The sequence below is a fragment of the Schistocerca americana genome, chromosome X (genome assembly GCF_021461395.2).
Source record: "Schistocerca americana isolate TAMUIC-IGC-003095 chromosome X, iqSchAmer2.1, whole genome shotgun sequence".
Classification (NCBI taxonomy): domain Eukaryota; kingdom Metazoa; phylum Arthropoda; class Insecta; order Orthoptera; family Acrididae; genus Schistocerca; species Schistocerca americana.
Genome location: NC_060130.1, coordinates 655,718,313 through 655,745,886, shown reverse-complemented (window position 1 = coordinate 655,745,886; position 27,574 = coordinate 655,718,313). Strand labels below are relative to the sequence as shown.

Below are 27,574 nucleotides of genomic sequence, written 5' to 3'. Positions count from 1 at the left end.
TTCATTATCGGGTTGACTTTCTCAACATAACGGAATCAGAAAGCGGCACTCTGATGAAGAGACTGCTTACACCACGCTTGTCCGCCCTATTCCGGAGTATTGCTGTGCGGTGTGGCATCCGCATCACGTGGGACTGAAGGATGACATCGAAAAAGTACAAAGAAGGGCAGCTCGTTTTGTATTATTACGAGATGGGGGAGATAGTGTCACAGACATGATACGTGAATTGGAGTGGCAATCACTTAAACAAAGGCGTTTTTCGTTGCGACGGGATCTTCTAATGAAATTTCAATCACCAGTTTTCTCCTCCGATTGCGAAAACATTCTGTTGGCACCCACCTACATAGGGAGAAATGATAATCACGATAAAATAAGAGAAATCAGGGCTCCCATAGAAAAATTTAAGTGCTCGTTTTTCCCGCGTACCGTTCGAGAGTGGAACGGCAGAGAGACAGCATGAAGGTGGTTCATTGAACTCTCTGCCAGGCACTTCATTGTGAATAGCAGAGTAATCACGTAGATGTAGATGTAGAGGTAGAAGTGGGATACCACATCAAAGCTTACTGTATGGTCCTAGTCACGGAAGCGAAGTTCCAGCACCTGTTGAATGAAATGTACAGTGTTCTTGATGTGGTGCTTATGACGGCAAGATACACTGTCGAAGTATCGCTTACAGTAAGGTCCTAGTCACGAAAGCGACGTTCGCGCACTTGTTGAATGAAATGTAGTGTTCCTGATGTGGTGCTAATGACGTCAAGATACACTGTCGAAGTATCGTGTTATGAAACCAAGTACACCATACTGGACACCCGACAACAGTACAAACACTCGTCGTAAAGGCAAAGGGTGGACGTCCCCCACAGTGACGTCCACCAATAGATGTCCGGATACTTTTGGTCGGTTAGTGTAGAACATACAGTTGTGACTGACCTGCGAGGTTGCGGACGACGAGGCTGACGACGCGGTTGTCGGCGGCGCTGGCGGCATGCCCGCGGCCCAGCAGCACCAGCGCGTTGCCCACCGCCGTGCAGCCCGCCGTCGCCCACAGAGAGGCGCGCAGCTCCGGCCGCGACAGCAGGTGCTCCGCCGACGACACGCCTGCAACACAGCCCCACCTCTTGCTCTCACCTCGTATATCAAATCCCTATTTATATGGCTTGTATGAAAAACGTTCGAAAAGTTCACACCTTTATGACAAGAAAGACAGAAGCTACAGCTTTGTACATTTACTACCCATTCACTATGCACTAACAGACAAATTATTAGTCACGCCATTAAATGAGCACACAGGTCACTTGGGTAACTGTAAATGGTGTACGAACTGATACTAAGCGATCGTATAGCCCTCGATCGCTTACATACATTCATCAGCCAGAATATTCTGACAACCTGTCTAATAGCCGGTATGAGCACTTTTGGCGATAACAGCAGCGACGCGTCGTGGCGTGGAAGCAATGAGGCCTTGGTAGGTCGCTGGAGGGGGATGGCACCACATCTGCACACTGAACGCGTAAGTCACCTAATTCCCTTAAATTCCAGGGAGAGGGCCCAGATGTGTTCGATCGGGTTGAGATCTGGAGAGTTGGGGAACCAGCACATAAATTGGAAGTCGCCATTCTGTTCCTCGAACCACACCGTCCCACTCCTGGCCCTATGACATGGCGCATTATCTTGGTGCCGTCGTGAAAAATGATTGTCATGAAGGGGTGTACGTGGTTTGCAACCGATGTACGATACTCCTTGGCCGTCATGGAGTGTTGCACGAGCTCTACTGGACCCATGGATGCCACGATGAATTTTCCCTAGAGCATGACGGAGCCCCCGCCAGCTTGTCTCCGTCCTGCAGTACAGGTGCCAAGGAACTGTTCCCCTGGAAGATAACGGATTCGGGGCCTCTCATCGACATGATGAGGAAGGTATTGGGATTCGCCAGACCATGCAACGCTCTGCCTCTGCTCCAACATCCAGTGGCGACGGTCACGTGCCCATTTCATTCGGAGTTGCCGATGTTGTGGTGTTAACATTGGCACATTATAACAATAGCCTGTCCTTATACGTCACTCTTCCCTAAGAGCCTAACCTCAAGTTCTGTCCCGGGAAAAGCCACGTATAACACTAACCTGCTCTGACACAAGCTAATGTTACCCTCTGAGAGGATTTATAATTTTGACCGGGCGTGTATGTCTAACGGATAAAGACATCGGACAGTAATTTTGAATATATTGCAATTAATATAAAAACTATACAGGCTTTAAACTTTGGGGTTTAATAAAAAAAGTAAATTTCGTATACGAATGTAAAATCGGACGGTCACCAGCCCAATTAGGCACATTAATTTGAAAATATATGTTTTAGAAAATTGAATACTAGTTGTTGAAGTGACTTTCATTAAGATTTCCTTTGGATAGCACACTGGATACAAACGAACACAGGGTAGTTTAAGATGTGGATAGCAGTAGTTACCAATAATGCACAAACCATTAATCATAGAAAGCAAAATCGTACCAAACTCACACTAATAAGAGCTACACTCAATATTGTTACTTGGATCATTACTGAAATGTTCCTGCAAGAAGTGCAGAACTAAAATTGGCCAGGAGGGGCTTCCGACTTAACTGACATATAAATACTGCAATTAAAATAAATAATACCACAATTACACTGTTTATACTCCCATTTATAGAAATGTATCAGATTTCCTTAGTAGTAGTAATATTCCAATTAGCTTTCTAATATGAGAAGAATGTGGTTTCGACCCATAAACTGATATTGTATCACTAGTCAAACTCTATGATTATTTCAATAGCAAAATTCACTTCAACTAAATTTAATTCTTTACTTCACTTGGAAGAGTGCATGGTTTTACTCTTTCCAAGGCAAATTATTCAACACTGATGCTCAATTAACTTCAAAAATTTGTTCATGATAGTAATCAAGCTAAATTAAGTTTCAAATGAGTATAGCTTATTTGTCTTTTTTCATCACCTGTTAAGCAGGTGTTTTAGTAGCATTTACACAGTCTGGCTCTGAATTTTTGCAAACCGATACTTTGCAATAAACTGAGATCACTTTAGCAACATTCTAACTAACTTCAACTCTTGCTAATCCTTGCACATTTAACAAACATAAATAAACCACTAGTTCATTTGCAACTGGATACTCGGTTTTCTAAACACTTAGGAGGGGATCCTACATTGGTTCGTGATCAGGATAAAAGTTAGGGTTCTAAACATAGGTTTATAGCACTTGGATTATTGTTAAAATCACTCACGCAAATCAACTGGTCCATACTCTGATACATATTTGTATGCATGGAGTTGGTGGAGCAGTGGCAAAGTAGTGGTGGCAAGCGACGTGGTGGCTAATTGTACTCACGGTTCTTGATGTTTGTATGCTCTATACAATTTCTCCTTGGCGACGGGTTTTTAATGTGTTAGAGACATTCTTTATTGCCGAGAGTACCATGCAACAGCCAAATCCACATCCGAGGCAAAATTCCTTGCAAAGCGGCTTCCAATTGCCTCCCTTGGCACAGTCGATGTGTACCGTGCAATGGCTAGCCACTGACTCCGTATCTTTCCCACCAAGTATCCGTTCAGTTTGACCACCAAAACCACCTTTTACATCGCGCCGCGTCACTTCCGTTGTGGAGGGACTTCCCTACGCCTTTGCATATTACAAACACAAATGCCCTAAGCATGAACCAGCACCCAATATACAAAGTTTTTCTTCTAAACATACACATATTATAAAATTTCATTATTTTAAACATCATTTAGCTTTTTCCCTATATACTTCACAATACTTTAAATTTACTGTCACAAATCAATGACCTTAACTAACAAAGAACACACACTCCATAATCGTAGATTGTCCACCCCGATAGGTGAGTAGTCAGCGCGGCCGTCTGTCACGCCAAGGGGCCCGGGTTCGATTCCCGGCCGGGTCGGAGATTTCTCTGCTCAGGGACTGGGTGTTGTGTTACCTGACACGTTCCACATCATTACGAAGTGTCGTATTCATGATCTATGGAACAAGTACTAATCTAATCTAATCTAATCTAGATACACAGTCACCTAATATAAACCTGCCACTAATCGATATAAGTGTTACAACGTGTATGGATCGTCGGCTGTGGAGGCCCATCTTTAGGAGTGTTCGGTGCACTGTGTGTTCAGACACACTTGTACTCTGCCCAGCATTGAAGTCTGATATTAGTTTCGCCACAGTTCACTGCCTACCGATATCTGTAATAAGGGGTGGCAACCCAACCCCACAACGTCTGGACGTGGTTTCACCTTGGTTTCGCCACGTCTGGAAGACACTCGCCACAGCACTCGTCGGACACTCGACAGGTGCGGTTTCCGAAATGCCCGTGCTGAGCCTCCGGGCCATCACAATCTGCTCTCGATCAAACTCAGCTAGATCGCCACATGAATGAAGCTGCCTGACTGTCATCCGCTTCACCCTTACAGCACAGCAGTATGTTGACGATATTCTACGCCTGGTTTTGTTGCTTTTCATGGCAAGCCATCCTGACCTCAAAATTCAGTAAGATGACGCCCGCCCGCAGACGGCGAGAGTTTCTACTGCCTGTGTTCGTTATTTCCAAACCCTTCCTTGGCCAGCAAGATCGCCGAATCTCTCCCCAACTGAGAAAGTTTAGAGGATTATGAGCAGGGCACGCCAATCATCTTGGAATTTTGACGATCTCACACACCAAATGGATAGAATTTGGCACGATATCCCTCAGGAGGAGATACAACAACCCTTTCAATAAATGCCAAGTCGAATAACTATGGATGTGTGTGATGTCCTTATGTTAGTTAGGTTTAAGTAGTTCTAAGTTCTAGAGGACTGATGACCCCAGAAGGTAAGTCCCATAGTGCTCAGAGCCATTTGAACCATTTCGAATAACTGCTAGCATAGCGGTCAGAAGAGGATGGACGCGCTACTGACTTGCTCAGTTTGTGCAGCTCATTCTCTTGAATAAATCATTCAATTTTTCCGAAACTGTAATAATTGTTTTGCCTGTACATGTGCATCACATCTACTGATTTACGTCCCATTCGGATAATTTCTTTGTGGTGCGTTGGTTTTTTTGTGTTAGTGTGTACAAATTACATTTTCAACATATAAACTGTGATAGGCAGTGCACTTTTTCATGTTACATCAGCAATCTGCGTTAATTCTATGGACGGATGCATTGCATTCCACGATTATACAAGCTGTGTCGTATACTATGAAAAAGTAAATGTGATAGTCTGCATGTTAATCTAATAGCAACTTACGCTTGTTAAGCTTGTTACATTCGTGTTCACAGTTACAGAAATGGAAATGCCGTATGGCTAGCGCCTCCCGTCGGATTGACCGTTCGCCTGGTGCAAGTCTTTCGAGTTGACGCCCATGCGGCCACTTGCGTATCGATGGGGATGAAATGATGATAAGGACAACACAACACCCAGTCTCTGAGCGGAGAAAATCTCCGACCCAGCAAGGAATCGAACCAGGGCCGTTAGGTATAACATTCCGTCACGCTGACCACTCAGCTACCAGAGGCGGACAGTTACAGAAATAAATGCATAAAAGTAACGACTTACACACACACACATAGACGCTAGTGTGAAACAGGACATACAGCCACATTCCACATGTATCCTGCTTCTGTCATACAGTACTTTTCAAGGAACAGACAGTACAGATATATAAAATGTGTGCCTAACCGAATAGTCATCATATATTACATGACTTATTTATTTATTGTTTAGCATAAACACATGGACATGCATGTTACATTTGACATTTAAATTTCTCCAGCTGAGGAGGTAAGAAAACAAGTACATCAAGCTTTATGTGCATTAGCTATAAAATGGATGTAAAATATTCAGTAAAACGACAGCACGATGTGTGATGCAATAGAGGTGTAAAAGACCGGTAAAAACAGACTGTGAGAGGAGCTAATGAGAGGACCAGTAAGTTGTACATTAAGATGAGCAGTTAAATGAACATTAAAATCAACTATAAAAAGAACACTGAAATGAAAAATAAGATAAGTAATAAAAAGGAGAATGAACTGAACACGAAATTTACACGAATAAAGTCAATTGGATTAAGGAACATGGGCAGCAAGTATAATCATTATATATTAATGTCTAAGCCATTCAGCCAGGAAACTGCATCATCTTTCAATTCGTATAGATCTGTTATTGATCCTGCGTAAGCTATGACGTTGCTGTCACAATATGGTCAGTTATCTGACGTACAGCAACCCAGTCACAGTGAGCACTTGAGGATTTGACCCATTCGTACAGAAGGAGCTGTTATATTCCATGTGATGTTCGAATCCCGTTAAGAGTCTTCCACTGTGGGTGAGAAGTTCTAACTCAGTTGGTAACACGTGCCATTCCACAGACAAATAGTTCGTTCAACATCCCATACAACAAACAAAAAGGGCAGTTGCGTAATGTATTACCAATTAAAATTGTACACAGTAACAGAGGATTATGCTGAATTAAAACTATGAAGTGTGCAGCTATTGTAAGTTTACTAAATGTTCTATGCTATATCATATGTAATTTGAACAATTTCGGTTAGGCATACATGTTATGTATCTGTACCGCCTTTACCTTAAAAGTTACTGTACGACAGAAGCAGTGCACATGTGGAACACAGCTGTAGCTTGTTGCGCGCTAGCCCTCTGTGTGTATGTATGTCGTTACTCTGGTACCGAGCGCCGCGTATTTCGAATCCCCGCCAGACGACATGGATCTCGATGACCACTAGAAGTCCCTGCAGCAGTCGCGCCATAAGCCGTGGCTGCGCGCTCTCCTGGCCCTGAGTCTAACGTGAGGACGCCACGGAGGAGCACGTGGTCCCAGCGGCCAATAGCGACATACCCTGTCGTGTATTTAGGCGGCTGCCTCTTACTCAGCGAGGGAGTCTGGTATTCGCGTTCAGTCGGTTGATATCTCGCTTACAGACATCGTGTTCAATTTTCGTGTGCGAAATTTGTTGCGAATAGAGTTAATAGAAAAGAAATTATAAACCGCGCTTCTGAGTGTTACGGTGTCGTATCTCCTGAACTAAGTGTCGTACAATGATACAAGTTTGCTGGTGCATTCAGTGGTAAATGTTAACATTTTCTGAAAAATGTGTCCCGATTACATTTAGTAGTAAAGAAGTAATAAGTCGAAAGTCGTGCTTCATGCGGCAGTTTTACTGCATGAAAAGCGAAAAGTGGTAAGTTATAAACTTTTTTATTTTATCGTTTTTGGGGGGTCGTCAGTAGAAAAAAATTGTTAAAGGTTTCAAATTGTCTATAAAGCTTGTTGCAGGCCACTAGGTGCTCTCATTCTCGTATACTGGATGACTAAAGTAAGGGTGTTCGGGCGTCTTGCGCTACTCTGATTTTTCACATCCACTCTCACCAGTTTGACAGGTAGGTGATTCTTACCATAAAGCGATTCTTTCCAAACAGTAAGTGACTTGTGTACCAAGTTTGGTTGAAATCGATCGACTGGTTTAGGAGGAGATGTGGAACATACACACATACATATTTATGGACATTCGTTTTTCTCATATGTGTGGATTCACAAAAGGTGGCATTGTAAATTACCACAAATCGCTCGTCTGTGCAGGTGCAAAACCTCCAGGATCACTTCAGTATCAACATTTGGGCAGGAACTCTCAGTGACAGACTGGTTAATTGGCGCTATGTATCACCTGTGCGATGAATTGCTAGCGCCATTTGGGAACGTTAACCTTGCAGTGTTCTGGCGTAACCACAAGCGCCAGAACGACGAAGACGAACGGAAGACCAGAGAAGGCAGTGAGGAAACGTCGGCCAATGGTGCGCGCAATTGGACCGCGCCGCGCCAGGAGCGACATCTGAAAGAAGTGAATATATGCGCCGCTCCTGCCAGCCTCGGGGCTCAGATCGCCTCAGTATACTCACATTAATGGAACATATTTGCGGAGCGTGCTACAGAACAATTAATTGTGATTCTTAACAGTTACTTGTCTGGACTTTGCCTATAGCGAGAACTATTACTGTTTGCACGTTATTTGTGACACCGATGTATCTCCAAAGTTAAGCATTGTCAGTTGTTTAATAGAAATAAAACTACTACTGTTATTTGTTTGAATTTTTGTATAGCATTCCAGGAACGCTGCATTCCTTAGGCACTCTATTAGCGATGAGTAGTCAAGACCCCACATGCAGAAAGACATCGACTATTGTTTATGCACGACGGGACATCACCCCATTTCTTCGGATCGTGCGACAGCACTTCACCACAACGTTTCCTGGGCTATGGATTATTCGAGAAGGCCCAGTAGCATGGCGTCTCCGTTCACTGGATGTGAATCGATTGGATTTCAGGCTATTGGGATATTTAAAGGCACTGGTGTATGCCTAACGCAACGAAAATGAGCAGACATTATAGGAAGTGTGACCAGTGCATGTGACGCAATCCGAATGGAGCCAGGTGGATTTGAGAGACTGCGAGGTCTTAAGGTTGTGTCAGGATGCAGCACTCCCTGTAACGTCTACATCTATGTAACAGACAGGTGGGATTGAGGTAAGAGATTGACCCCTATCACAACAGGTATTGGTTTCCAGACTATCATTGTAGAAGCTTTTTTTCTTAAATTAAAAGGACGGTCAGCGTTGGCCGTAATATTGATGTTTTATTGATAGCAGAATCGATTTTCTATCACGTCGTGATCATCTTCAGTGCTGTACAAATTAAACTCAGACGCTGGTATCAAGTTATCAATAACCAAAACTGAGAAGCGATCACAATATTGTGATAACTTGATACCAGCGTCTGAGTTTAATTTGTACAGCACTGAAGATGATCACTACGTGATAGAAAATCGATTCTGCTATCAATAAAACATCAATATTACTGCCAACGCTTACCTTTCTTTTAATTTAACATATATGGTCGTTGTGCACACAGCACTCCATAGAGTAGCTAATCAATAAGCTTTTTTTCTAGTTTTTACCAATACTACCTCCTGTAAGAACGTGTAACACTTTTTTTAACACAATCTATACCCCGCTAACCACTGTTCAGTACATGGCGGAGGGTACTCCACTAAAATGCGGTGGTTCTATTCTCGCACTAAGCAAGGGAAAACTGACTGTCTGTATTCACCTCTACGCGCCCTAGTCTCTCTTATCTTTTCCCCACGACCTCACCGTGAGTTATACACTATCTGATCAGCAGCATCCGAACACCCCCACGTAAAGCGGAATTGACCACCCGTCATGGTATTGTGTTGTCAGTACAGAAGAAGAAACAGCACAATGGATCGGTCAGCAGAGCTCAATGACTTCGACCGTGGGCTAGCCTCTGGATGTCACCTGAATAGCAGATCCGTCAGGAACATTGCAACTCTTTTAAAGCTGCACAAGTCGACTGTTGGTGATGTGATTGAGAAGTGGAAAGGCGGAAGAACAACTACAGCCAAACAAGAAAAGGCAGACCTCATGATGTACTGGTGGACAGGAACCGCCGAGCTTTGCGCAGGGAGTGCGATAAAATCAGCGCAAGGAAACTAGTGAGTGCCATAGTGCTACCAGAAGTCCAGCTGGCAGAATGACTGTACATATGAAGTTAAAAAGAATGGGATATAATTCTCCTCATAATCTACACATTTCAGTGATCTGTACTATACGATTTTTGAGGTGGTGTAAAGAGCAACATCACTGGACAATGGATGACTGGTAATGAATGATGTGGAGTGATGAATCACACTATACCCAGTGGTAATCCGATGGGATGGTTTGGGTTTGTCGAATGTGTTGAGAACTTTACCTATCATCATGTGTATTGCCAAGAGTGAAGTACAGAGAAGGTGGTGTTACAGTACAGGATGTTATTCGTGGAAAAGGTGTTGCCTCTTTGCCGCGTTTAAGAAAACGCTAAATATGGAAGGAAAAGAATACTATATACAGCATTGTCTACTGCGTACAGTCGAGGCATAGTTCGGAGACCATGTTTGTTTACATCGGCATAATAATGCACTCTGTCATAGAGCAGCGTCTATGATGCAATAGTTTGTGGACAATAACATTCCTGAAATGGCTTGGCCTGCCCACAATCTCGATACGAACTTAACGTAACACATTTATTTGGAATGAGTTAGAACTTTGACCTCACTCCAGGCCGCAGAGTCCAACATCAGTGCCCTCTCTGGTTTCGGTTGTTGAAAAAAACAATGGGCCACCATTCCACCACAGACATTCAGACACCTCATTGACAGTCCCTTCGTCAAAACTCAAGCTATAATAAAGTAGATGGAGAAATAACCCCATATTAATGTCCAATAATTTGTGTCCGGATATCTTTAATCGGACAGTGTGTGATGGTGGCAACAAAATTGCGGTATGGTCTTCTTCTATTATTGCTTTTCTGAATTTACCCAGAGTGTTCTTCCAAAGATTCCAGTTTATGTTCTCCGAACTTCTCCATTAGATTTTCGCGTGGTCGCTACCCTGTCATTGCGATACCCGCAGAATGTCTCTGAAATCTCTGCATCTACCATTTACATGGTAAGACAGCGTTTGTGAAAGAGCAGAATATGTTTCACACTTTTCCTGAGTTAGAGCTGAAGTTTTTGAAATCAACTTATTTCGCTCCTGAACGTGATAAATTTCAAACTCAGAGCATACTGTAGGAACGTGCTACAAAATGGAGTCAGGGATATTTATATATAGTTCTGAGCTATTGTTCCTTAACCCATCTTATAAACGAGATGACGTACACTCTTTTCCAGTGATCTGTGGTGCACTTGAAAGTACACTACTGGCCATTAAAATTGCTGCACCAAGAAGAAATGCAGACGATAAACCGGTATTCATTGGACATATATATTATACTAGAACTGACATGTGATTACATTTTCAGATACAGCTGCCCATGCAGCTTCAACACGATACCACAGTTCATCAAGAGTAGTGACTGGCGTATTGCCCGTGCGGTTCAAGGCGCTGCAGTCTGGAACCGCGACATCGCTACGGTCGCAGGTTCGAATCCTGCCTCGGGCATGGATGTGTGTGATGTCCTTAGGTTAGTTAGGTTTAAGTAGTTCTAAATTCTAGGGGACTAATGACCTCAGCAGTTGAGTCCCATAGTGCTCAGAGCCATTTTTTTTGACTGGCGTATTGTGACGAGCCAGTTGCTCGGCCACCATTGAACAGACGTTTTCAGTTGGTGAGAGATCTGGAGAATATTCTGGCCAGGCCAGCAGTCGAACATTTTCTGTATCCAGAAAGGCCCTTACAGGACCTGCAACATGCGGTCGTGCATTATCCCGATGAAATGTAGGGTTTCGCAGGGATCGAATGAAGGGTAGACCCATGGGTCATAACACATCTGAAATGTAACGTCCAATGTTCAAAGTGCCGTCAGTGCGAACAAGAGGTGACCGAGACGTGTAACCAATGGCACCCCATACCATCACGTTGGGTGATACGCCAGTATGGCGATAACGAATACACGCTTCCAATGCTCGTTCACCGTGATGTCGCCAAACACGGATGCGACCATCATATTGCTGTAAACAGAACCTGGATTCATCCGAAAAAATGACGTTTTGCCATGCGTGCACCCAGGTTCATCGTTGAGTACACCATCGCAGGCGCTCCTGTCTGTGATGCAGCGACAAGGGTAACCGCAGCCATGGTCTCCGAGCTGATAGGCCATGCTGCTGCAAACGTCGTCGAACTGTTCGTGCAGATGGTTGTTGTCGTGCAAACGTCCCTATCTGTTGACTCAGGGATCGAGACGTGGCTGCACGATCCTTTACAGCCATGTGGATAAGATGCCTGTCATCTCGACTGCTAGTGATATGGGGCCGTTGGGACCCAGCACGGCGTTCCGTATTACCCTCCTGAACCCACCGACTCCATATTCTGCTAACAGTCATTGGATCTCAATCAACACGAGCAACAATGTCGTGATACGATAAACCGCAATCGTGATATGCTTCAATCCGACCTTTATCAAAGTCGGAAACGTGATGGTACGCATTTCTCCTCCTTACACGAGGCATCACAACAACGTTTCATCAGGCAACGCCGGTCAACTGCTGTTTGTGTATGATAAATCGGTTGGAAACTTTCGTCATGTCAGCACGTTGTAGGTGTCACCACCGGCGCCAACCTTGTGTGAATGCTCTGAAAAGCTAATCATTTGCATGTCACAGCATCTTCTTCCTGTCGGTTAAATTTCGCGTCTGTAGCACGTCATCTTCGTGGTGTAGCAATTTTAATGGCCAGTAGTGTAGTACATGCACTCAGTTGTCATAATTCTCTCTCTCGTTGTAATGTTTGAATTAAGGGAATCATCGCATTTAAAATTTGTGACGAAAATTCACGTATGGCAGGAAGCTACGTCCGATGTGTGTTTTAATGGACGTGGATGATAACATAAAGAATTTATTGATAGACCAGGAAAATTTGTATTAGCCACTGAGAACATTTCCTAACGAACTTATAAAAAAATTGGCTTTTCAAGGAAAAAAACTTCGAGTTGCTAAATATTTTGTTTAGGAATGTAAACCGATGCTTCACGTATCTATATTTGTAGAACAAAACAGCAAGTATGCCATTTATATGAAAGTGTGAATTGCACGTATGTAAATTTCGTATTTACATTATTGTGTCCTCGCCAATGGACGCAGCCGGATGTGGCGCACTGAGACAGTTTCCGACTGGCCCTATGTGCGGCCTTTGAAGTTCGCTACCAACCGAAAACGCATTCAGCAATGTATGCGCCGCCCCCTATGAGAGGCGGCCACAGGCAGCAACGCGGTTCACGTTCGGCGTTGGCGCATGACAGTTTTAGTACGGGGTTCCAGGGCTGCAGTTCGTAGCTGCAGTTCGTAGTGGAGAGCAGCCTTCGAGTCTTAGTCTACGACTGGAGTCCCCTATAGCCTTCAGATAGGGACAAGTGTTCGACAGTGATTGACAGTGCGTCTCCCGGGCCGAAAATAGCCTTATTGACACTGTATTCAGTAACATACGCCTTGACAGGCCACTAGTTAGTTGTATCTGCCCGCAACCACATCCAACGAGTTGCAATACAACTTAAATTAAGTACCGCAGCGCAATAAAGTGTTCCGCCCACTTCGGAGCACCTAAACCAAAAACACATCACACATACGTTGTCAAGATGCTGCGTTATAACAGTCCACAACCCCACCCTTCCTACGGTAATCTCTTTTTTAATTAGGCAGCTTTCAGCTTTATTGGCACAAAATGATGGATACTGATAAGTTGCGGCTATCTCTGCTGCTACGTACGCGTGCGAGTCGACTGGGTTAAGCAGTAGTTAGTGCAAGCTATCTACCATACTAGCGAACTCAACACACAGAAGACCAAACAACCCATTCTATGCTCAGCTAGAATCCAACACAGTTATACATCTATGAAGTAGGTACATATTCATACTGCTATGTACAAATGCAGCTGAAATTTCATTATGAACGAAATAAAATTTTAATTAAATTCATATAATTAAAAATGACTCAAGAGCAAAGGAAACACTATTTCTCTGGGTGGCACCTATGTAACATTGGAAACACCGTCACAATGAGGCTACAATTCTGTGAGCTAGACTCCACTGACGATAGTTTTTTTAGGGTTGCTTCATTTGAATGATGTGGGAGGAAATGATGGAGTGAGTAAAGTTATTTTCAAATATATTAATTTATTTGGTCTCAGTTGCAATGATTTAAGTTCACGTAGTACTGATTCACAATTGCTTTCATCAAAAACGTAAATAGCAATAAGCTAACAATTTCTAGGTTTCTCTGGATCACAAACGTGATAATATTCAAATAATAAAAACTGCATCTGTGCCGAAGGTAATGTTCTCTGAAAGACTGTAGGTTGATATGCACATCACCTTCCAAAGTCTAGAGAACTTATAAAATGCGCGTATACCGGATAGCATAACCTCTGGATCCCGGTATATTAAAGAAATAACGATAAACTTCTAGCCACAAGTTGCGAAACAGACTTTCGAATTGTGAGCTACGCAGTGCAAATACAAACGCAAAAGATAAACGGGACACTTCCACGAAAATCGCCAAAGGCACGCCAAGCTACAGCCGTGCACCGAACAGCAACTCTCCAACGAACGAGACACAAGCCCAGGAATCGCTATGTTACTCGACAGTGACACATCAGGCGAAAGCTACTTTCGTTGTTAAGTTTTGGAAATCAGTGTATATATTTAACTGCTTAAGTAAATCAGCTTAGATATTGTGACGACACTGGTCTGTGACATGCCACTAATCGACAATATGTACACTGACGGAAAAAAGAATTGCAACACCAAGGAGTTGTGCGACATACACGAAAGCTGGTAGACGTGTTTCTGCGTCTGAAAGATGATGTCAGTTCAAGTTTCTCGCCAGTCGCATGAGAGTGGTGCTGGTAGCGCCAGTATGGGGATGCAAATCAAATTTGCGTTAAATACACGCTGTAACGGTCGTGAGCGTTAATTAACTTTGTGATTGGACATGTTTTTAGTCAAGAATGCCCTTAAGGAGAAAAAAACGTCATTACCAACACCTCACTGAGATTGCAGAAAGACTTGGCGGGAATGTAACCACTGTACATGACCGAAGGTAGCGATGGCAACGGGAATGTATGGTCGCAAGAAGACCGGGCTCCGAACAGCCACTTGGCACTACCGGCGCATCGTACTGCATCTGCAGCAGCAATTCGAGCAGCAGATAGCGTCACAGAGACACAACGATCCGTTACAAATCGGTTACTTAAAGAACAACTCCAAGTCAGATGTCCTGCAGCATGGATTCCACTGATTCCAAACTACCGCTATTTGCGAATTCAGTGGTGTCAAGCGAGGGTTCGTTGGAAGGCTGGGTGGAGGTCTGTTGTGTTTTCTGATGAAAGCTGGTTCTTCCTTGGTGACAGTGATGGCAGTGTGTTGCTGAGAAGAAGACCAATCTGTGGGCGTGCTAGGCATAGTGGCCAACACCTGGAATTAAGGTCAAGGGTATGATTTCGTATGACAGCAGGAGCAGTCTCATGGATAATCCACGCATCCTGCCTGAAAATTTGTACGTCAGTGTGGGGATTCGACCTGTTGTGCTCCCATTCATGACCATCATTCCAGGGGGTGTTCTCCAACAGGATAACATACCGCTGTTGTTGCCCAGCATGCTACACAGTGTGTCGACATGTTGCCTTGGCCTGCTCCATCACCAGATCTGTCTCGTATCCTCACATATGAGACATCATTAGACGACAATTCCAGCGTCATCCACAACCAGCATTAATCGTCTCCGTATTGACCGACCAAGTGTAAAAGGCATGGAACTCCATCCCATAAATTGGCATCCAACACCTGTAGAACACAATGCATGCACGTTTACATGGTTGCATTCAACAATATGGCGGATACGCCGGTTATTATTGTACTGGCATTTTACATTCGCAACGGCTTGTCTCGCGCTTACATTAACCAGTGATCTTGCAATGTTAACCACTTAAATATGTTACCTAGACAAATGTATTCCCGAAATTTCATTAATCTACGTTGATAATTTTGGTGTTAAGATTTATTTCTGTCAGCGTATAATCACTTTATGTTGTATTCTCACACACTTTCTGAACAGAAAAGCAGGACCTGTGTATTCTGACATATTAGCTCGTGTTTTTCTCAGTTAGTGCAACGTGGCTTGGCGCTGCATCTGCAAGTCTTTAGCAGTAGGCTGACAATAGCCGAATTTCGAAGAGCTTCCCAACAAAAGTTCCCATGGGCAGCAGTCGCGCGAATAAGCCGCTCTGAGTGTCTCTTGAGACAGAGTGCTACAAAAGCGCCTTTTGAAACTGTGCTAGCTACGAGAGGTCCGAGATTCGAACAAAGCCCGCAGGTGGTCCAGAAGATGGGAGCAGGAAAGCAGGGCCACCGCTATGTTACCTTTAACAGCGTGGGAAGCGAGTTGCCAATCATAAGGCTACGTCCAATATTCTGCCAACTTCAGCATGTGTAACAGAGAATACAACATATGCTGCGTGGAAAAATTCTGAAGGCTTTCTCTGGACGCAGGAAGAGAGAGGGAGAATTTTGGTTGTCAGTGCGGCAAACCTTGCAATTTCCTTATTTCGTACGTAATTCTGAGAAGTACACTCCTGGAAATGGAAAAAAGAACACATTGACACCGGTGTGTCAGACCCACCATACTTGCTCCGGACACTGCGAGAGGGCTGTACAAGCAATGATCACACGCACGGCACAGCGGACACACCAGGAACCGCGGTGTTGGCCGTCCAATGGCGCTAGCTGCGCAGCATTTGCGCACCGCCGCCGTCAGTGTCAGCCAGTTTGCCGTGGCATACGGAGCTCCATCGCAGTCTTTAACACCGGTAGCATGCCGCGACAGCGTGGACGTGAACCGTATGTGCAGTTGACGGACTTTGAGCGAGGGCGTATAGTGGGCATGCGGGAGGCCGGGTGGACGTACCGCCGAATTGGCTATGGCTCTGAGCACTATGGGACTCAACTGCTGAGGTCATTAGTCCCCTAGAACTTAGAACTAGTTAAACCTAACTAACCTAAGGACATCACAAACATCCATGCCCGAGGCAGGATTCGAACCTGCGACCGTAGCGGTCTTGCGGTTCCAGACTGCAGCGCCTTTAACCGCACGGCCACTTCGGCCGGCTGCCGCCGAATTGCTCAACACGTGGGGCGTGAGGTCTCCACAGTACATCGATGTTGTCGCCAGTGGTCGGCGGAAGGTGCACGTGCCCGTCGACCTGGGACCGGACCGCAGCGACGCACGGATGCACGCCAAGACCGTAGGATCCTACGCAGTGCCGTAGGGGACCGCACCGCCACTTCCCACCAAATTAGGGACACTGTTGCTCCTGGGGTATCGGCGAGGACCATTCGCAACCGTCTCCATGAAGCTGGGCTACGGTCCCGCACACCGTTAGGCCGTCTTCCGCTCACGCCCCAACATCGTGCAGCCCGCCTCCAGTGGTGTCGCGACAGGCGTGAATGGAGGGACGAATGGAGACGTGTCGTCTTCAGCGATGAGAGTCGATTCTGCCTTGGTGCCAATGATGGTCGTATGCGTGTTTGGCGCCGTGCAGGTGAGCGCCACAATCAGGACTGCATACGACCGAGGCACACAGGGCCAACACCCGGCATCATGGTGTGGGGAGCGATCTCCTACACTGGCCGTACACCACTGGTGATCGTCGAGGGGACACTGAATAGTGCACGGTACATCCAAACCGTCATCGAACCCATCGTTCTACCATTCCTAGACCGGCAAGGGAACTTGCTGTTCCAACAGGACAATGCACGTCCGCATGTATCCCGTGCCACCAAACGTGCTCTAGAAGGTGTAAGTCAACTACCCTGGCCAGCAAGATCTCCGGATCTGTACCCCATTGAGCATGTTTGGGACTGGATGAAGCGTCGTCTCACGCGGTCTGCACGTCCAGCACGAACGCTGGTCCAACTGAGGCGCCAGGTGGAAATGGCATGGCAAGCCGTTCCACAGGACTACATCCAGCATCTCTACGATCGTCTCCATGGGAGAATAGCAGCCTGCATTGCTGTGAAAGGTGGATATACACTGTACTAGTGCCGACATTGTGCATGCTCTGTTGCCTGTGTCTATATGCCTGTGGTTCTGTCAGTGTGTTCATGTGATGTATCTGACCCCAGGAATGTGTCAATAAAGTTTCCCCTTCCTGGGACAATGAATTCACGGTGTTCTTATTTCAATTTCCAGGAGTGTATGAGGGAGACAGTGTGGTAGGGGTTCGCTTGAGTGTAGAGGTATAGAAAGAACTGCTACAGTATAGTACAGAAGGTAACTGAAAGAAATTCTCAATGGGACGACCATAAATGTCACTTTCATTCAAAGACAGTAATGACACTGAATTCACCGCGATTTATGATGGTCCACTGGACATTACAAATGGCGGGACATGGTTCTTAATACGTATATTGTGCGATCACCACGGACGGCAGTGCATGCTCTGCAATGTGCTCCAATGCTGGCCACAAGATTGGTAATGAGTTCTTGTGATTGGGCATTCTACCCCTCCACTAGCGCGGTTGACAACTGCAGGATGGTCATTGGAGCATGTGGACGTGCTGCAAATACGTCTCTCTAGCGCGTCCCACACGTGCTCGGCGGGATCTGAGCCGGGGAACCGTCAGGCCAGTCCATTCGCCGAATATCCTCTCATTCCAAGAACCCCTCCACATGCGCTGTTCGATGCGGCTGCGCATTGTCATCCATGGTAACGATGTCAGAGCAGAATGCACCGCTGAAAAGACGCACATTGTGACGGGAAGCAGTGTCACATTAACGCTGACCGTGAATTTGCCGTGTTCAAAAAATTGGAGGTCCCGTGTTTCCACCTCTCCCCATAAGAGGGTACGAGAATCACTACTCAGCGAAAATCTGCCCTCATCCTAGAAAAGCACGAGAGTCCACTCCTATTTGGTACAGTCCGCATGTTCTTGACACCATCATAAACGGTGCCTTCGATCTGTGAGTGTCGACGGAACGCAGCGTACTGGTCGTCGGACAAAAAGAACACTCCCATGCAGTCGCCGTGCCACTGTGGAGCGTGACACTGTGTGATGTGTCGACAGAAGTGCCGACACAGTGTGATTTGAGGGGACCGCAATGCACGCTATAAACACACGAAGGATGGCGTGAGGTCTGAAACAGGATACGTAATGAATGCTATAAAGAAAAGTACGTAGCTTTCGGAATTCTTAACTTTAATCCATCCTTGTTGTATACATCGTTCTTGATGAGACATGCTTTATACGATAAGTATCAATTGCTATGTAAGGCTAATGGCGCCTTGCTAGGTCGTAGCCATGGACTTAGCTGAAGGCTATTCCAACTATCTGCTCGGCAAAGGAGCGAGGCTTCGTCAGTGTAGTCGCTAGCAAAGTCGTCCGTACAACTGGGGCGACTGCTATTCCGTATCTCGAGACCTGCCTTGTGGTGGCGCTCGGTCTGCGATCACACAGTGGCGACACGCGGGTCCGACATGTACTAATGGACCGCGGCCGATTTAAAACTACCACCTAGCAAGTGTGGTGTCTGGCGGTGACACCACACTGTGTGCCTTGCAAAATGGTTCAAATGGCTCTGAGCACTATGCGACTCAACTGCTGAGGGCATTAGTCGCCTAGAACTTAGAACTAATTAAACCTAACTAACCTAAGGACAGCACACAACACCCAGCCATCACGAGGCAGAGAAAATCCCTGACCCCGCCGGGAATCGAACCCGGGAACCCGGGCGTGGGAAGCGAGAACGCTACCGCACGACCACGAGATGCGGGCTGTGTGCCTTGCAGTCCTGTCAAATGTGGTTGCAAGTACACCAGCTGTTTGCCGTGGGTCCCTTCTGACCTGTTGCACCATGTAGCTGTCATCTGCTGTTGTAGTTTCCCACGGTCGACCACCTTCATCGCTTCGGGCAACAGTGAATGTGGGTCGCTACGCTCTCCTCGCATGTGAAACAACTGTGTGAGCAATACCAAACGCCTGGGTTACACTCGTGACACTTCGTCCTTCTTTCAGTTTCCCGATGACTCTTGCCCGTCTGAAGTCAGATGTCGCCGTCAGGCCATTTTGTAATTCAGAACACCACCACAGTGCACAGTTACTGCTCGTTGATTGACATATCCTTTCTATTCCCGTTCATTCAACCGAATCGTGTTGTAGGGACAGCCCCATTTGACGCCTTAGTCACACTAATCTCACACTGTGTGACGGTCAGCTCTTTGTGCACGACCAGGAGATCTGGCAACGTGCATCCGCAATTTCTTTTATTTCCACCTAGTTGTTAACATGTTATGATACTTTATTTATTTCGTTCTTAAGGCCGGCAATAATGTTGACCCAGTACCTATGCAACCACGACGGATGGATGATTTGCTAACCAACAGTGAATGTAACAATAATTTCGTCTGGGTCAATGGCCTGGTGCAAGCCATTAAATTGTAGGTCACTTCAGTTTCTTACATGTCTCTAATCTACCTCAGGTATCTAAGCGGAGAAAGGGCACCTACAGTTTAAAGTGGAATCCCAACTGCATGTCGTTCCTGAAGACCCCTCACATCGTTGTAATGTGAAGGTTAGATTAAAGACAGACTGAAAATTTCCATTGTCTGACCAGGATTCGATACCACCACCTCTCGGTTTCCACTGGATCAACAGGCTCGACAACACTGACAGTAGTACATCGAGTCAGTTCGCCTCCATTTCCATGCGCGTATAACGCATTTCTAGATAAACACTCAAAAACTAGCTTTTTAAAGCCGAAAATAGTTGCATAACTAAGAAGAGATGTTAATAAATACAGCCTAAGCGGATAAATATCACCTTTACTGAAAAAATGTATGGCTGTGGTGCCCACTATGAAGGAGATTCTGCATGATATTAGTTTTATTCTTGTGCATCTCTTATGGGGCCATGTTTCTTGACTGCTTTATTTCCTGCTATTGTAAGTTTTCTCTTGAAATGCAGTCTCTAGCCCAGTATGATTTAGTAAATGCTTATTTAATCCAGCTGTGTAAGCGATTAACTAGGATATCTTTGACGGCATTGCTTCTAAGTGGCTGTCTGGCAGATTCACGATGATAAGTACAACAGCAGTACGACGAAAGATAAAAGTTGACAATACTAATATTAATAACTGAGTGAAGGTGAAATTTGTATCCATACTCCGGTTTATAACAGTACGAGCTCTATTTGTGATAATGATTGAATTGGATGTTTTAATGCACTGTAAATGTTTGTCAGAGTTTACTGACAATCAAGAACTCTATTCTTAAGGGATCACGGTGATGTTACTTATGTTACACTGTTTAACAGGTTTCATAGATACAAACTAAAATTAGAATATTGTGGGTGACTGTAATATGCAAAACGAAAGGATCGCGCAGTTGAGAGTTTAGAAAATTAACAGTCTTCGGCGGCTGGCGCGCTGCCAAGATAGAATTGAGCCGCCTTATCAGCGGGGTCAAAGGTCAAGCGCTCAGAGAGCTGATGTAACATGCTGTTGCATACTCTATATCGACAGATTCTAGATGTACCCTTGTCCGGTTCTCAGCTACGCTACAGATTAATTTATTTATGAAAATACAAAGTACAGTCTCCAACAAATTTTACATATTCACATGTTCCTTTACCTTTAATCCAAATAAATACAGTTTCATTAACAGATATTTTACGTCTATTGCGGGTATACAAGGAAAAGGGTGAGGGTGACATATATGATGATTTGCCAAAGTCTTTATTTGCATTTTCACAAACGTGGTATGTGCGGTAGGCTATGACGTCACGGTCGACAAAGCTTTCCAGTCCAGATACATTGGGTACGGAGCGGATCATTCGCGCTGCTGCTGCTGCACAGGCAACTGCATTGAACGCTGCCAAGATGCCATACAGAAGATATCGTCGCCGTGCAAGACAGACAATATATAAAACAATTGAAGACGTCGAAATGACAACATCTGCCGCTGACAAGAAGAAAAATACCATAAAATCTGTTTCTGCACACTCTCTACTAGATGGACCTGCTGTCTTCTGTGGATGTAGACTGAATTTCAGTATTGATCTGAATGATACATAACGTTATTTTGATTTTGGGTGCTCGACAGCAAGGTACACGCTACAGGACACGCAATAGCTAAACACAATACCTTTATGTCGTACACCTAGTGTTCTGTGTCACCAATGGACAACAGCTTTAACATGTGTTTCCATCAGTCCTCCTGACAGTTAAATTTTTGTGTCTTGTTGAGAATTATTATCACATTGTCTAAGGCGTTCACAGACAAAACGTTTTAATAATCTTACCTGATGCTGTGCACATAGCAATTTCATACTGGGACATTTATAACGATGTTTCCCTCGTATTTATGGACTATGAGCTGTGACATAGCCAGTAGCTTGCTTTGTAGGACCTCTACCAAAGAGATTCTCGTTGGTGTCTTACACTGAAGTCGGGCCAGTAGAATACCAGGTGTGGCGAAAAGCAAGTTACGTTCAGAATGCCAAACCTAAACATAAGCAAGGTTTCAACACTTACCGTCTGTACTCGGCTTGCATTTTGGGACAGTCGGAGCATATTTACAGTAATTGAACGTCTTGAAATACCTGAAACACAAGCAGAACAAACATTTAACTAATTATCACTTACATAAAATATATCTATATTTCTCAAATGTCTATCTAATGGATATATATATATATATATATGAGGGTTATACATAAAGTAAAATATAAAATATAACAGCTGAATGAAATTAAGTTTTCACAGGCGGTCGGTAGTTCGTTGCTCTATTGTTTGTATGATGTGTTATAATTCTCCAGATATAATTTTTGCTCGAGAAATTGTTTGAAAATTACAGCGTTGAAACAAAATATAGTAATGTGTGGCTTGGTACTGAAGAAGACAGAGAAGGCTGACTCCTCGTTGAATTTTTGTATCGAGGACACGATAAAAATTAATTTTTACTTTGTGACGGTACAAAAGCCGTATTGGCAGCACATAACTGTTGCGTTCCTTCGGTAAGGTAATGTTGGTGCGTCCACCGGACAGCAAAGATCTCGCACCAAAACACTGCCTCTCGTTTCCAAAGTTGAAGGAGTAGTTACGTTCAAATGTCTCTGCAGAAGAATCTGATGTTCGACAGGGAAAGTAACTAAAGGTATGTTATAGACATACCTGTAGTTAACACAAAAATGTAGGGTTTGGCAATTATTTAGTGTGCTTTATATCTTTACTTTCAGTATAATACTCGTACATCAATTAATCAGAAAAATAGTGAAAAATACGACATTTTAATTCATTTATAACGTGGTGCCGTCATAACTTAGATTTCAGGACAATGAAAAATCTGAGAAATAAAGCAATCTCATTGTAAGGCAATGGTAAGTGCTTTACTAAACCAAATACTTAAAATTAGAAAAAAATGAATCAGTTGCTTGTTGTGTCGCCACAGGTAATCGTCTCTAGTAAATAAGGTAATAATAGGTGAAAGAGATTATTTTTAAGATTCTCTACAATATCGGGGAGAAGTGTACCTTTGTCCACAGTCGCTGGGTAGATGAGAGCAGCTTGTATTCACTGCAATTATGTTTTAGTAGCTTATAAAAGGTAGGCCGAAATAGAACTCTCATTTGCTGCTCTCTTCTGCTTGGACTCCTGTAGCGCGTTATTCATAACGCAACAAAAACGCTTCCCTTGTTACAAAGTGGAAAAATCTGCATCCGACTTACAGCAGTAAAACTCTCAGAGAAGGATCACGTACATGCGTGTAAAGCTGACAGAATCATATTGGACTTTACAGTGCGATGACGTTGGAAATATCTTTCCACAATGTTCTCATTTCGAATCTGACTAAGGCATATGTGAGTTAAATGGAACATAGAAGTAGCTATCTAAAGCGCACCCGCATGAGCTGTTGTAATAATGAGGGACAAGTCAGTTTGCAGCATATACACGTAACGAAAATTTGGTTGTGCGCACCTGTTTGATGTTTACTCATAACTAAATATATTAGTGAAACATACATTACCGGAAAAAAATGCAACAGACTCAAGGACTGTGTTCAGTGGCACCAGGGTATATTATATGCATACTGACAGTCTTTTGGCTGCTGCTCAAAGCTGTGGCCACAGCAGGGCGCCGGTGACAAGACCCGTGACATCGTTGGTGCTGTTGGAATCACCTGGTGACCTGACTGCCACTGCGGCCGATTTTGCTGCCCAGTCCAGACAACCGAAGAGGGCTGGTATGCTACTCATTGGGAGGTCCAACGTTAAATGGGTAATGGAGTCCCTCAGGGAAACAGCATGCAGGGCGGGATGGAATGTCAGTGTTCACACGGTATGTTTCCCGGGGGATATCGTCCTCAAGGTGGAGAAGGCTCTGTCAGTGGCTATCGAGCGCACTTAGTGCAACCGGCCGAGCGGTTCTAGGCGCTAAAGTCTGGAACCGTGCGACCGCTACGGTCGCAGGTTCGAATCTTGCCTCGGGCATAGATGTGTGTGATGTCCTTAGGTTAGTTAGGTTTAAGTAGTTCTACGTTCTAGGGGACTGATGACCTCAGAAGTTAAGTCCCATAGTGCTGAGAGCCATTTGAACCATTTGAACTTAGGCAACCGGCTACAAATAGTGGCACATGTCCGCACTAATGACACCTGTCGCATGGGTTCTGATGCTATCCTCGGCTCCTTTCGGTGGATGGTTGTTCTGGTGAAGGCAACTAGCATCGCACACGGGGTGCAGGCTAAGCTGACTGTTTGCAGCATCCCACTGTGGGTCGATCGAGGTCTTCTGGTTTGGAGCAGAGTGAAAGATGTAAACTAGAGGCTCAGACGACTCTGCTACGGTATCGGATGCGAATTTCTCGACCAGCGCCATCGGATGAAGAGTTGTAGGGTTCCCCTTAATAGGTCAGGCATTCATTACTCACAGGAAGAGGCTAACATGGTAGTGAAGTACGTATGAGGCGCACATGAGGTTTTTTAGGTTGGAGAAATCCCCCCGCCCCTTAGGATCAGACACGAATTGTCTGCCAAAATCGAAGTTACACCAGCCACAATGACCTCAGAGAATGCTGGTCCTCACAGATCGGATACAGAAAAGATTACTATGATATTAGTAAACAGCAGGAGCATCCAAGGAGAGGTCCTAGAATTATTATCGCTTATTGAAGATAATGCTCAGACAGAACTAGGAACAGAAAGTTGGTTGGAATCAGAAGTGAACAGCAACATAATCCTAGGTTCAGATTGGAATTTTTATCGTAAGGATAGGTCAGTCAGCAATGGTGGCGGCGTCTTTTTTGCAGTAAAAAATTCGGTAATATCTAGCGAGGTTATCACGGATTCCAAATGTGAATTTATCTGGATGAAGTTAAGCATCAAAGGTAATTGTAATGAGATGGCTTTATAGACAGTCAACTTATCATGCTGTTGTAATAGAGGGTGACTTCAGTTGTCAGGTATAGATTGATAGATTCGTGCTATCAAAACTGGTGGCAGAGACAGGAATTCGTGCGATATTATTCTGAATGTCTTGTCTGAAAATTACTTCGAGCAGATATTTAGAGCACTAGCGACAAACAGACCTGAACTTATCGAGTCAATTAACGTACAGGAAGGTATCAGTGATTAAAAGGCTGAGATAGCAACTATGACCACGGGTTTTGCAAGGGATGTTAATAAAGGTAGAAGAATATTTTGCTTAGCAAGATTGACAGGATACAAACTGCACAGTTTCTGAATAGTCAGCATCAAATATTCGGTGCTAAGGGCCAAGGTATGGTGCACAAATGGGAAAAATTCAAACACATCTTTCCACATGCCTTACACAAATATGTTCCGAGCTAGATCATAAAGGACAGGATAGACCCACCGTGGATCAATAGCAGTGTTGTAAAACTGCTACGTAAACAAAAAGAGCTTCAGCACAGATTCGAGAAAAGTCAAAACCTAGATGACAAGCGGAAGTTTGATAGAGCGAAAATGAGCATAAGGAAAGCAATGAATGAAGTGTTCAGTCACTCTGAACGTAACATTTTGTCAACCGATCTGAGTAAAAACCCTAAGAGGTTTTCATCTTACGTAAAATCAGTGAGTTCGAAATCCTCTATTCATTCACTCAGTGGCCATACTGGCACCGAAACTGAATATAATGGAGAGAAGGTCGAAAAACTCAATTCGGTATTCCTAAATTGTTTCACATACCTATAATATTCTTCAAACATAACGCGAAAGAACTTGCTCCCCTTTTAGCAGCGGTTTATCGTAGATCGCTGGAGGAAAGAAGGGTACCTAGCGACTGGAAAAAAGCGCAGGTGATATCCGTTTTCAAGAAGGGACTTGGGACAGATGCACAAAATTATAGGCTTACATCGTTGACGTAAATCTGTTGTAGAATTATAGAATATGTTTTATGTTCAAGAAGTATGACGTCTTTGGAGAACGAAAATTTCCTCTATAAAAAAATCAACGTAGGTTCCCCAAACAGAGATCTTGCAAAATTCAGCTCGCTCTGTTCCTCCATGAGATCCACAGCGCTGTATACAGGGTGTTACAAAAAGGTACGGCCAAACTTTCAGGAAACATTCCTCACACACAAATAAAGAAAAGATGTTATGTGGACATGTGTCCGGAAACGCTTAATTTCCATGTTAGAGCTCATTTTAGTTTCGTCACCTACGCTTCCACCTACGCTCAATGGAGCACGTTATCATGATTTCATACGGGATACTCTACCTGTGCTGTTAGAACATGTGCGTTTACAAGTACGACACAACATGTGGTTCATGCACGATGGAGCTCCTGCACATTTCAGTCGAAGTGTTCGTAAGCTTCTCAACAACAGATTCGGTGACCGATGGATTGGTAGAGGCGGACCAATTCCATGGCCTCCACGCACTCCTGACCTCAACCCTCTTGACTTCCATTTATGGGGGCATTTGAAAGCTCTTGTCTACGCAACCACGGTACCAAATGTAGAGACTCTTCGTGCTCGTATTGTGGACGGCTGTGATACAATACGCCATTCTCCAGGGCTGCATCAGCGCATCAGGGATTCCATGCGACGAAGGGTGGATGCATGTATCCTCGCTAACGGAGGACATTTAGAACATTTCCTGTAACAAAGTGTTTGAAGTCACGCTGGTACGTTCTGTTGATGTGTGTTTCCATTCCATGATTAATGTAATTTGAAGAGAAGTAATAAAATGAGCTCTAACATGGAAAGTAAGCGTTTCCGGACACATGTCCACATAACATATTTTCTTTCTTTGTATGTGAGGAATGTTTCCTGAAAGTTTGGCCGTACCTTTTTGTAACACCCTGTATAACGGCGCTAAAGTTGATCCACTAATGCACAACTGACGACAGATTATTGGAAACAGTATCTACCGTGAAATATCTAGGAGTAACTACATCTACATCTACATCTACATCTACATTGATACTCCGCAAGCCACCCAACGGTGTGTGGCGGAGGGCACTTTACGTGCCACTGTCATTACCTCCCTTTCCTGTTCCAGTCGCGTATGGTTCGCGGGAAGAACGACTGTCTGAAAGCCTCCGTGCGCGCTCTAATCTCTCTAATTTTACATTCGTGATCTCCTCGGGAAGTATAAGTAGGGGGAAGCAATATATTCGATACCTCATCCAGAAACGCACCCTCTCGAAACCTGGCGAGCAAGCTACACCGCGATGCAGAGCGCCTCTCTTGCAGAGTCTGCCACTTGAGTTTATTAAACATCTCCGTAACGCTATCACGGTTACCAAATAACCCAGTGACGAAACGCGCCGCTCTTCTTTGGATCTTCTCTATCTCCTCCGTCAACCCGACCTGGTACGGATCCCACACTGATGAGCAATACTCAAGTATAGGTCGAACGAGTGTTTTGTAAGCCACCTCCTTTGTTGATGGACTACATTTTCTAAGCACTCTCCCAATGAATCTCAACCTGGTACCCGCCTTACCAACAATTAGTTTT

General features: G+C 44.5%; 1 protein-coding gene across 1 annotated transcript in view; it reads right to left on the bottom strand.

The window, feature by feature from the left end:
- Window positions 1-27,574, bottom strand: part of LOC124556230 (relaxin receptor 1-like) — a 370,951-nt gene that overhangs the window by 131,916 nt on the left and 211,461 nt on the right. Inside the window, exons 6-7 of the mRNA XM_047130220.1 lie at window positions 22,132-22,199; window positions 931-1,098 (exon numbers count right to left, since the gene is read on the bottom strand). Of these exons, the coding sequence (XP_046986176.1) occupies window positions 931-1,098; window positions 22,132-22,199 (236 nt within the window). The remainder of the gene's footprint in view (window positions 1-930; window positions 1,099-22,131; window positions 22,200-27,574) is intronic.